Genomic DNA, 12,063 nt, shown 5'->3' with positions numbered 1-12,063 from the left:
AGCCGGACGACGAGTGAGAGGCGCACGAGCTACCTTCGGCTGCACCAGCGCGAGCAGGCATGCTTGCCTGGGTCCGGGCTCAGGGCCGGGCAACCGTCGCCGCAAGGCGCCCCCTTTGGCCCACGCCGCGCTGATGAATGGTCTGTCCGCATGGGATGGGGATGGGATGAATGAATGAATGGAGGGGGTCAAGATGATGGCTGCCCTGCCCTGGCTTGGCCTGGCCTGGCCTGGCATGGCCTGCTCGAGCGTCACAAACCGTTAGTACTCGCACCCCCCTCCGCCTCCTCTGCTGCCCGTTGCTGGCTGCTGGCTGCTGGCTGCTGCTTCCGCTCGGCCAGCATGGAGAGCTGCTCCGTACGTACCTGCTCTCGCAGATGGTGGATGGATGGATGGCTGGTCTGGCCTGGCTTCCCTCTCTCTCTCTCTCTCACGCTCCCCATCCCACCCCCAGCCAGCAGCTCCCGGTTCGGGCTCCTGGTCCGTTCTGCTCCTCCCGCTCCTCCTCCCGTCCGCCCGCCCTGGCTGGCCGACCCTGCCCTACCCTGCTTGTTCTCGCCCGTCCGCCTGCTCAGCCAAATAAGTACCCAGCGTCCCCTTCCGCCCGCTGCCCTCCTTCTTCCTCCTCTTCCTCTCACCACCAGCTTTGTCTGTACCCATCCCAAGCTTCCACGCCTTCTGGACCTCCCCTCCCCTTTTTCCTTTTTTATACCATCTCGTCTTTGTTTGCTGTGATACCCCCAACTTGAGATACCCCCTCCTCTTTTTTCGTATCCAGAATGGCCGAGGAACAGAAGCCCGTCGTCGACCTCCCCGCGGTCCCCAAGGAGGAGACGACTCCCGCCGTCGTGGAGCCCACCACCGCTGCCGCTGCCGAGACGGCTGCCCCCGCCGCCACCGAGACGACGGTCGAGGCTACGCCCGCCGAGGCCGCCGAGGCCCCCAAGCCGGACGACAAGAAGGATGAGGTCAAGCCCGTCGAGGAGGGCCACCTGGGCCACAAGGCCCAGGGCGCCAGCTTCCCCAAGTGAGTCACGGCCCAAACCCCATGTCAACGTGCTCTCGCCGGCATCTGGTGCTCGCCAGGCACAGTTCTCGGGGTCTTTCATGCACGCAACACGCCGAACATCGAGCTAACCGCGTCGACCCAGGAACCTGATCGCCAGCAAGGAGTTCTTCTTCTTCGGCTCCGACGCCGTCGAGCCCAAGTCTCTGGCCCACTACCAGAAGACCGAGAAGTCGACCGAGACGGCTCACCACAACATTGCCTGGGCTTCCCACACCGGACTGGGCCTTCTCTTCGTCGGCGACAAGAAGGCCCCCCACAGCGTCATCAACCTGGTAAGAACTCCATTGTCGAGCAGGCCCCAGTAGTCTGTTCGATACGCTCACCACCGTTGCTAACTCATTGATTCATAGGCCGATGCCAGCGAGCCCGAGGTCGATGGCACCAACAAGTTCCACTTCACTTCCAAGGGCAACAAGCACAGCTTCAAGGCCGCCTCTGCCACTGAGCGTGACGGCTGGGTCGCCCAGCTGAAGCTCAAGATCGCCGAGGCCAAGGAGCTCGCCGCCACTGTCACCGAGTCCGACGCCTTCAAGAAGACCGTCGAGAGCTTCAAGCCCGCTCCCGTCGTTGCCAAGGAGGCTGCCCCCGCTGAGGAGCCCGCCAAGGCTGAGGAGGCCAAGGCCGAGGAGTCTCCCAAGGAGGGCGAGGCTGCCCCCAAGGAGGAGCCCAAGGAGGAGGAGCCCAAGCGCCGCTCCGCTAGCCGCAAGCGCACTTCTTTCTTCGGCTTCGGCAAGAAGGAGGAGAAGAAGGAGGAGACCAAGGCGGAGGACGCCCCCGTCGCCGCTGAGACTGCCCCCGAGGCTGAGGCTCCCAAGGTCGAGGAGACTCCTGCCCCCGCCGCTGAGACTGCGGCCGTCGAGGACAAGCCCGCCGAGGAGGCTGCCCCCGCTGAGAGCCCCAAGGAGAAGCCCGCTCCTTCCAAGCGCAACAGCTTCTTCGGCAATGTCTTCTCCAAGAAGGAGAAGAAGCCTGCTGAGTCGGCCAAGCCCGCCGAGGAGGCCACCGAGGCCCCCAAGGAGGGTGACGCTCCCGCCACCGATGCCACCGCCCCCGTCATCCCTCCCGTTGAGTCGACGACCCCTCTGGCTGTGGACGTCTCGAACCCCGCCACGGTCCCCACCGAGACCGTCGAGGCCCCCGCCACTAACGGTGAGGCCAAGAAGGAGGTCAAGGAGAAGCGCAAGTCGTCTCTGCCCTTCGCCTTCGGCAAGCGCGAGAAGTCGCCCTCTCCCGTCGACGGCGAGGAGAAGACCGGCAAGAGCGCGTTCTCCAAGCTCCGTGCTACTATCAAGGGCAAGGGCGCCGCCAAGGCCGAGGAGAAGCCCGCCGAGGAAGCCGCCAAGGATGCCACCACTGAGGAGCCCGCCAAGGAGGCCGCCGCCGACGAGGTTGCCAAGGAGGAGGCTCCCGTCGCCGAGGCCTCCAAGGCTGCCGAGCCCGAGGCTGAGAACAAGCCCGAGAACGTCGCCTCGTCTACTCCTGCTGTCACCGCTGCCGCCTAGGGGGCCGGCAACTTGTGAAGCTGCTACGACTTGAGGAACACGACTACAAAAAGAGGACCGCACGCATGAAAGGGTACGGAACGGAAGGATGGTCTGCATTTCTTCACAAGATACCAAGATACCCTGTCGAGACTGCTTTCACTGATACCAATTTCCAATACTGCTTCTGTCGTTATGGCAACAGCCAACAAAAAGAGGTTGCGAAAATCACACAAAAAAAGGGGGGAGGGGGCCATGGCCTCTGGAACAGTCTTTAGTTGCCAGTATACCGCATCGGCTGTCGTTCGATACCCGGGGAGGATGCGATAGTAATAACTAATAATACAATTGCTGTGTGTTTCATCGGTCTGCTCTTATTGTCCAACTTGCCCGTGCTAAATGATCGGTCTGACTTTGGCGTCATGTCTCAGATTCTATGCGCCGGCCGTCCCTTGGTCCTGGTGAGCAGAGCCGCCTAACAGTACTTGGGTATGCCGCTCACCCGCCGCGGCAATTGGCCAACTACCCTGCACGGCTTTTTTATGCCTCCTCACGTCGCTCCACTCGACGTCGGGGATGTGAGTACGGAGTAAATTGCTTGGACCGCGGCATCACGGCAATCCAATAACAGCGTATCCATCCCATCTTTGTAGTACGGAGTCGTGCGTGGGCAGGATTAGCACGGCAGGGATGGCTGGTCGACGGGCGTGGGTGGTGGTGATGCTCCGGCATTGACGATTGCTGAGACACGGGGCGGAGGAAATAAAGGACTGCATCTCCCCTGTTTGGTCGTCACGGCGGGGCTTTACGGAGGCCAGTAATACCTCGAAGTACGCTGGCTGACACGGGCACACGCGTCTTGGCACAGAACAGGTAGGCATGTCGTGTATGGTGTTTGTATATTTCCCCCCGTCCGGCTGGCCGTCATGTGCGTGGCCCCCTGGCAGCCGGCAGTGCATCTCGTGTGTGTATGTGTGTACCTCGTACTTGTATCCTCCATCGTCCTGCCCTCGCTCATCCCATCTCGCGAAACACCCGTGCCGCAGGATGCCAAGGCGGGATTTCCGACTCGCCCAGCAAAGTCTAATGCAAAGTAAATAAAACCCCGTCTCCGCTCGTGCGTGTACTCGGTAGCGATGATGCATTAAAACCCGAAACCGAAATATCGGCCGGCAGCTGGCCCTCGCTTTAAACCCGGCGCTGCTGCCATGGTTGCCCAAACCCCGTTTTTGTGTCATGAGACCATGCTCTCCCGGAACGCCGATCGCTTGCCAACGTCGTATGCTGTATATGGCTCAACATGTGCAGATAAATCAATAATAGGAGTATTAGAAGCAGCGACCCGACCGGGCGCGGCGAAATGAACGTGGTGCTGAATGTGCTGCGCCGAGACTCGCAAATTGCGCGCCCTCCCTGATGCATCTGGTATATCCGCTTTTTCTCAGGACTCAGACGATACTGAGAGATTCTCGTACTTGCCGACCAGCTCCTCGATTCTGGGCATCAGTTCTGGTATGCGGAACGGCTTGGAAATGACGTCGTCCTGCAGGATATGTTAGCGGCAGGGCCGGAAGAGAGCAGAAAGGGAGGTTGACGTACAATGCCCGCGGCCTTGGCATTCTCAATTTGCTCTGGGCGCGCGTAGGCTGTGACCGCAATGATGGGTATATGCCGAACAATGGTACCTTCCTTCTCGAGTTCCCGAATCTTCCTCGCACACGTCATGCCGTCCATGACTGGCATCTCGAGATCCATCAGGATGACAGAGATGTCGACGCCTTCGTCTTCCTGGCCGGCCCAGAATCTGGACTTCTGTAGGGTGTCGAGTGCTTCGCGGCCGTGATTGGCGACAAAAGTGTTGTTGCCGCAGTTGCGCAGCTGCCGTTGCAAGACCTTTTGATTCACAATGTTGTCTTCGACGATGAGAACGTCGAAGAGTGGTCGGCCTTCCGAGCAAGTGGTCCCGCGTGCTGGGGTGCTGGCTGGCGTGTCCTTGAGTTGAGGGGTTGCAGCCGCCGGTGCCTGCACCTTGCGTCCGATCTTGAAGGCAGAAACCGGTTCGAAGCCAGATGGCGGGTTCAGACTCTTCCGGCTCTGTATGTAGAAGTTGAACTTGCTCCCCACACCCTTGGACGACGTCACGCCAATCTGTCCTCCTTGCATTTCAGTCAGGATCCTCGAGATGAACAGGCCAAGGCCAGAGCCACCGTATTGCACGTGCGTCCGCGGTGTCGCCTGTTGGAAACGCTGGAACAAGAGCTTCAGCTCATCCTCGCGAAGGCCGGGTCCGGTGTCCTCCACAGCGCAGTGGATGTTGATCCGCTCGCCTTTCCCCCATTCCTCTTCATCAATGTCCATCCCCGCGGTCCTCTGGATGTCGTTCCTGTCCAGATATTGCACGCCTTTGCTAGTGATCTCGCTGATATCCTTCGATGCACTCATCGATACCCTAATGATTCGTCGCTCTCGTCCTTGGGTGAACTTGATTGCATTGGTCATGAGGTTGATGAAAATTTGCCGTAACCGAGACGGATCCAACTTGGCCCATTCAACGCCGTGTTTCTCGAAACTTGAATCCACTTGAAACTCGAGCTCAATGTCGTGAGCCAGCAGCTCCGACTCAAACATCTTCAGCGCCCGTTCTACCACCTTGATGGGCTGTTCGTCGACAGGAGTAACGGCGAGGAGGTTCGAATCGAGCTTGGACAGTGTAAGGATATCGTCGACAATGCGCTTCTGATGGCTCGCGCAGAGGTTGATGGTATTGGCCGCGTCCAAACAGTTTTCCAGGAGCTTCTCCACTTGCTCCTTTACCTTGTGCGATGTGAAGGTCGAAATGTTGTTGGCGATTTGGTCCGCACATTGGAGGATCGCAGAAAGAGGGTTGCGCATCTCGTGGCTAGTGATGTCGATAAAGTTCTCCTGCTGGCGCTTCATTTCGACAGCCTCCTCTCGACGTTCATTTTGAACCTTTTCTGCCCATTTCTGCGACGAAATGTCCGTGATGCATCCGAAGATAGATTTAAGGCTTCCGTCGAGGGCTTTCTCAGGAAAGGCGCTCATGAGAACCCACGTATCAATGGTATGGTCGCCGTTCTGCTGGCTGTGCTTGAAACGGAACTCGACCGAAATCGTAACTCGCTCTTCGAGAAGCTTCTTCCAAGCAGTCTCCAACGAGGGTCTGTCCTCTTCTCGCACGCTGTTCATCCACGCCAGCTCGGTCTCATCGTAGCGAGAGTGTCTTGAGATCTGCCACCACATATCGTTACAGTAGTCGATATGCCCTTGGGCGTCAGCGATGAACATTCCAACCGGCGCGTACTCTGCCATGCGCGTGAACCTGTACTCGCTCTCGTTGGCCTCTTGCGTACGCAGGTGTAGCTGCATCGAAAGCTCTTGGCGATCCAGAGCGGCCAGCCGAGCTGCACGCTGACCCCGTCGAATCTCTTCCTCGAACAGCACCACGGACGCCATAGATGTTGCCAGCTGACGAGAGAGTAGATGAATGAACAGCTTGTAGTTGTCGTTGTACGGCCGTCTAGGATTCACGCCGAGGACGATAAACCCGGTGACGGCCTCCTTGGTAGTGGTTGGCACCACCGGAAAGACGACGATGGTCGAGCATGGATCGCCAAAACCTCTCCAATTGACCCCTTGCAGAAGATCAGTGGGCAGAGTTCCATCGCTCTCTGACAGGACCACGGGCGCGCCACCTCCCGCCATGCATTGTCTCATGTATGGGGCAAAGCCTTCTTCGGACGACCTCAAGTCAAGTTGCGCTGGCGCTGCGGGATGGCCCTCTGGAACGCCGGGAGAGCCCTCGAGGATTACTTGCGGGGAGTGAATGAGGCTTCCAGAGTGCAGTGACGAGACATCGCTCTCAGTGTCCTCCTTGACGGAGTAAATCAAGCTGAATGGCACATCATAGTCGTTGTACTCCAAACCCTTTTGCACTTGGGGCCAGAACCCACTGACAGTTGTCGCCGAGGCTGTCCTTTCGCCGATCTCTCGCAAGGTGAGCATTCGCCTGTCGTTGACCCTGCGGAGCGTGTTTTCAAACGCAGGGTTGTACAAGCCAACCACCTCGCCATCGACACCGACCAGCGGCACAATGGCCCAAGAGAAGAATGTTTCCTCCAGGAATCCATCACGCCGGATGAAGAGGTGATTATCGTGCTTCATGGTCGCCTGCCCCGATTCCAAAGCGCTCTTGAAGATTGGCTCGATCTCCGACCAGATCTCGGACCAAGCGTCGATGTATCTCATTCCCATGAGCTGTGGGTGCTTGCCGCCAGCAAGTTCGACGTAGGCCTCATTATAAATACAGACCAGGTCGGGGCCCCAATACATAGCGGCCGGATGCGGGCTCCCCATAACCAGGTTGGACATGGCTCGCAAATCATACGCCCATTCTGACATGGGGCCAAGTGGTGTAGCAGCCCAGTCCACCGACTTGGCGAACTTGATGTGCTCGGCCAAGTTGTCCGTAATGGGAACCCTCGTCCAGTCGAAGAGAACTTTGTTGGGCTGGACCTGGAGTACCTCGTTCGTGAAGGCGTCCGGGTGAACTGGACCGGATTGGTTGTCAAGCTTGCTCTGTATCGCGCCAAGGCTCGCTCTGTTTCCTCCCGTTGGCTCGGGAGCAGCATCGCCGAAGTAATCAGGAGGATCAACCGCGTCTCCCATTGGCGAGACTGGAATCGAGGGAGCAGCTGCAGAGGCTTCGGCGTCCATCGGGAGAGGCTCCTCCGTGAGAGGCATCGGAGAGGCTTGTCGGGTAGCGACAGGCGTAACGTTGCCGCTGACAAAGCGGAAGCGTTGCCGCAGCGTTGTGGATGTCCAAGTTATGCCGCCGTACTCGTGATAGGGCAGAGACAGGTAGAGACCATCGCCGCTGCTCTTGGAGGTGGCGTATACCCAGGCTCGGAAGCGATCGAAATTGTCGTCCAAGATTGGGCCTTCGGGGTCGACGGCGACCAGGTTGCATATTTCTGGGCATGTTCTCAGAGAGCTGTTGATGTACAGTATGTTGATGCTAGGTTTATTGACGTTGGCTGGGTTGGCTAAATCGACGAGAAACGTGGGGCGCTCATCATGCTCGATAAGCTCGAGTGCGCCCATCGCCTGGACCGACTGCAGGTTCGACGGTACATTTCTTGTGTCCGTGCTTGTAGAAGGCATTGACATGTCGATGGACGAGCTCAGGCTTCCTGGGGTGCTGCCCGACAACGCCGGACTCGCGGCGCTGACGCTGGCTCTCGGCAGCTTGACCGTCGTCACCCCGCCCGTCGGATCACCACGATCGCGTAGCATCATGGTGGCGGCGATCTCGGACGCGGTAGCACTGGGAGGACGACCCAGATGCCTCGAAGGGGCGTGCGAGAAGAACAATGGCGAGAAAGACCCCTCGCGGTGCAGCCGCGAAGGTGGCGGAGGAGGCCCGGTCGCCGCGGGCGGTATGTCGAAGTTCCTTGGAGGCGAAGACCCTATCCGAGCTTTCTTGATGGGGGCTTGGTCCATCGCGTAGTCGGCTATCCTGCCCGCTTGCTGTGAGGTGCGTTTGGCGGACTGGGTGTGGTTGGCGATGGGGCGCGGCTGTTCTGGACGACGGGCCGGATCGTATAGATCGCGCGCACGAGGGGGGACCGCGCCTCTCGGCGGCCAAGATGAGGCGATTGCGGTTGAAAGGTGAGCTGGCGAGTTTGTTGACGGACCAGATTGTCCGGGCAAATCAGTCGCATGCACCCATGGCTCGGCAAAGTTGCTGGAATAGGGCGTGCGGTTTACCCGGCGGCCCTGACAACTCCCCGGCACTTGGGCGGCGGAATCGTACGCAGCGGAGGACGAGAATGAAACCTCGGGCTCCGGGACAGAGCAACGCAGGCTGCGAGAAAACGTGGCCGCGTCGCGGGACTTTGTTGAGACAGATGAGGAAGAGGGTATGGAGGGAGAAGGGCCAGAAGAGCGGGAGTGGCATGTACCAGTCTCGTCCGGCGGCTGCATCAAGTCGGGTACCGGGGGTGTCGGCCAAGAACAGGATATGGGGCAGAGGAGTCAGTCCAGTCTCAGTAGACAAGTAGAATATTCTGGGACGGGGGGGCTCGCGTCGCCGTGGCCAGGGGTCTCCGTCGCAGGGCCCAGACGGCGCAGCAGGCGATGACGCGAGGCAGCCGTACTTGGTACAAGCAAGATCGATCTTGACGTCGAGGGCAAGGCCGCGCTGGTCCTTGGGGCCCTTGAGGGCTTCCTGGCCAAGGTCTAGGCCTTGGGGGGCGTGATGGTTGTCCAGAGCCTGGCACGAGGCGATCGAGATGGCAGGCCCGAAGTGGATGTGGGAAGTGGGATGAACAGCCAGAAGTGGGTAGTCCAGGAAGCGCGCCAGGGTTGGGTTCCGGTCCTTGGAAGGCTTGCAGGGCCACGCTTTCGTCCTCGGGGCGTTGCAAGATGCAATTCAACGCGAAGGGACGGTTATGAGTTGTGAGGGCCAATGCTGTGCGGTAGTCTGTAAATGCCTTAAGATGCCCGTTTTGCCCCCGGTAGGGTTACTTTTGTACTACTGCGGGGAGGCGACAATGACGGTTCGAGCAGGGAGACGCGCGCTCAGGAGAAACAGGAACGCAGTCGACCCGACAGGTGTGGTTTTTTGTTTTGGGCAGAACCAACCGGGGGCTTCGGACGCTGTCCAACAAGCTCATCGATATCTTCTCAACGAGCGGCCAAGGGAGCCCGTTATCGTGACTCGCCAACACCTGGCTGTTGGGTTTTCCTCCTCAATCCTAGGTCAAATTGATGATTGCCCGATCCAAGAGAAAACGGGGGCGCTGCCAAAGGCCGCCACAGTTCGGGACGAGGATGTGTGTGTGGGGAAGTCGGCCGGAGCCACGTGAAGAGAGTGGCAAGCGCGCCGAGACGGGCAAGACGGTATCGCTGAGAGTCCCTTGCACGAGAGAGAATGGAAAGCTTCAAGAATGACAACTTCGAGAGTGAGAGAGGATGAGACGGCAGCTCGCGGAGTGACTGTCCGTGAGCATCTGGCCCAACAAGACACGTGAGCGAAGCACAGTCGAGGCCTGGACGACGTCGGAGCCCTAAGGTGTAAGCAGGGTAGCTCGGGTTGGGTGAGGCCAAGAGCGTCGGTCCGGGTCCGGGGCGAGGCGGCACTTCGAGGCAGTGGAGGGTCTCTTGCCGGTCGAGAGCACAGGCGCGATTGTTGCTAGATCGCCGAGTAGTTGGTGGTAGTGCGCCCGCCTGTTGAGGGTCGGGGACAATACACTCAGGATGGCGGGGCGGGTTGACGGAGCAGGGCAGGCTTGGGCGTGACGGCAGACCGCCCTAATGATGAGCGGTGCAGCTGACCGCTGGCTACAAAAACCGGCGTGCGGACGCGACGACTGCGAAAGTTACAGGATGGGTGGATGGAGAGGATGGAGAGGGCCGGCTGGTGTTGGGTTAACCCCGTCGCTCCTTCCACTTGCCGAGCCGGGGAGATACAGTGCTGTCCGCGCCGCCGCACGCTGTTGAAGGGGACAGGCCAACAGAGCCCGGACCTGACAGCCAACGCCGACAACCTGGACGACGCATTACTTTCGTACGAATATTTACGACCCTGGACGACAGTGCTCGACGTTCGCTGCCAGCCCGCGACGACACCGTCGTGGTGGTGAGAAGTCCCCTGGGGTTCAACAGAGATCGACATGCCGGCCCGCACCAGCAGCCAGCAGGCCAGACAGACCCTGCCCGCCCGCGAGCTCGCCGCCATCGTTGCTGCAGACACAGGCTGGAGCAGATTCGCGAAGGCGACGATTTACACTACGGAGTACCATATACTTGGTTCCCCGATGCCTACCCACTGCCGCCGGGTCTCGCGAACAGATTTTCTTCCCCGTTCACGAGCCCCGGGCGGCACCCGCCCAGGACGAGCGTGACACTGGCCCCCGAGGGGCACCAGCCACTGGATATCCAGATCGCCAGCCGAATCACCGATGGTGTCAGCGCCGTCCCGCCAGAGCCGCCCCCCACAGGGCCTCCGAATGCCCCTGCTGGCACCCGTCGAACGGTCGAGACCGCAGGGAAATTGCCCGTAGAGACACGGCGAGCGTGCGCTAGCGTCCTGATGGGCGGTGCACCTGCGGTGGATGCGCATGCGTCGCGCCGCATGCCCGACTACGAGTTCCGTGTAAGTTTTGGCGGAGCATCGATGTCCTTGACGCGTGGGTGCGCCACAGCATCGCCATGCTGGACGGGCATCGGTGGCTGATCACGCACAGGCATACACTGTTGACAGCAGGCTTGCCGCGGCGACGTGTGGCGGGTGTCACGCTGTCTTGTTGACGGGAAGCGCCGGGCTGCCGAGTGCGCATACCTACACACCCGGTCGGTAATCGTACGGGCGCCACGCCTTTTGCTGGATGAACCCGCCCAGGCGGGCTTGGAGCGTCTAAACGCAGCTCGAGGCCCAGTCTGCCGCACAGAACGAAGAGGACAAGGCCGGCTGCTCTCAATCAAGGCTCGGTTTCAGCTTATACCGGACTTGCGGAGTCGCGGACCAGCTTCCACAACGTCCGACGATGGCGGAAATAGGGCTGAAACACTGCTGTCAAAATCTTGAACAATAAGACCCCCATGTCGCGGACTCTCTCCTCCGCCCAGAAGCAAGCATCTCCACCGTGGGTCGACCATATGGGCCGCCTACTTTCGGAAGACGAGCCGAGCTGGCTCATTTCGTGCATCACCACCTCCATCTTCTCGGATTCGACCCAACGACGGACGGTACCTTGGACTGCCGGACTAGCCAATGCGCAGGAACAACACCATGCTTCACAAAGGGCGAACACCTGTTGGCGCCGCCGACCACCCTAGGGGACAGCCCTGAGAGCGCTCCCGGGCACGTTGGGTTGCACGAGGCAGTGAGTGAGTGGCATGGATATCGAGCCATTTGGCGATGTCTCGCGTCTTCAACACCCCTGTCCGACCCGACGTCCGACCCCGAAGAGAGCGAGAAAAGGGCCCCAACAAGCTACATTCTCCGACGACGCCGCCGTGCAACACCCGCAGGTTCCAGCGAGGCAAGCCCAGCGAAGTCGGGGTCACCACGAGCGGCAGCTGCCCGCGCCCAATTGGCTCGCCCCCTCCCACCCAGCAGACGCGGGCCGGCCAATGGCGCCGCCGCCTCCCGTGCCGGGCGCTTAACCAGCGCCGCCGTGGCCGCTCCCATTGGCCGTCGGCGCTGTGACGCCCGTGCAGCGCGGGGGCTCCTTGGAGTCCTATCACAGACTGCCGCCGCCAGCGTCCAATGCGATGCAGGCCACAAGCAGCAGTGCAGCGCAACCACCGCCCGCCCGCCGCCTCTCTCCCAATGCGAAATGGCTGCGCGTTGGACTGGGCGGTTGCGGCCACGGCGAGCCAGCGACCCTTGGGGGAGGCCTTTAAACGCCCGCCGGCCCCCGAGGTCGACCCCTCGAGCTCGGGCCACCAAAGACGGCCTCTCTCTCCCTGTCAACCGTTTCTTGACTG

The 12,063-nt window shown here is 60.3% G+C and overlaps 2 protein-coding genes across 2 annotated transcripts; one reads left to right on the top strand and one right to left on the bottom strand.

Annotated features, from left to right (window-relative positions):
• Window positions 1–779: 779 nt before the first annotated feature.
• PLICBS_004454 (uncharacterized protein) lies at window positions 780–2,571 on the top strand (the record flags this gene model as incomplete). The annotated part of the gene is made up of 3 exons (XM_018326199.2): window positions 780–1,027; window positions 1,152–1,341; window positions 1,420–2,571. 3 exons carry the CDS (start codon window positions 780–782, stop codon window positions 2,569–2,571), a joined length of 1,590 nt encoding a protein of 529 aa, XP_018175951.2.
• A 1,420-nt stretch (window positions 2,572–3,991) lies between these two features.
• Window positions 3,992–8,070, bottom strand: PLICBS_004453 (uncharacterized protein; the record flags this gene model as incomplete). Its single annotated transcript, XM_018326201.2, has 2 exons — window positions 3,992–4,093; window positions 4,150–8,070. 2 exons carry the CDS (start codon window positions 8,068–8,070, stop codon window positions 3,992–3,994), a joined length of 4,023 nt encoding a protein of 1,340 aa, XP_018175953.2.
• Window positions 8,071–12,063: the final 3,993 nt, after the last annotated feature.

The sequence above is a fragment of the Purpureocillium lilacinum genome, assembly GCF_023168085.1.
Source record: "Purpureocillium lilacinum CBS 284.36 DNA, scaffold_3, whole genome shotgun sequence".
NCBI lineage: Eukaryota > Fungi > Ascomycota > Sordariomycetes > Hypocreales > Ophiocordycipitaceae > Purpureocillium > Purpureocillium lilacinum.
This window is presented reverse-complemented; position numbering and strand designations above follow the sequence as displayed.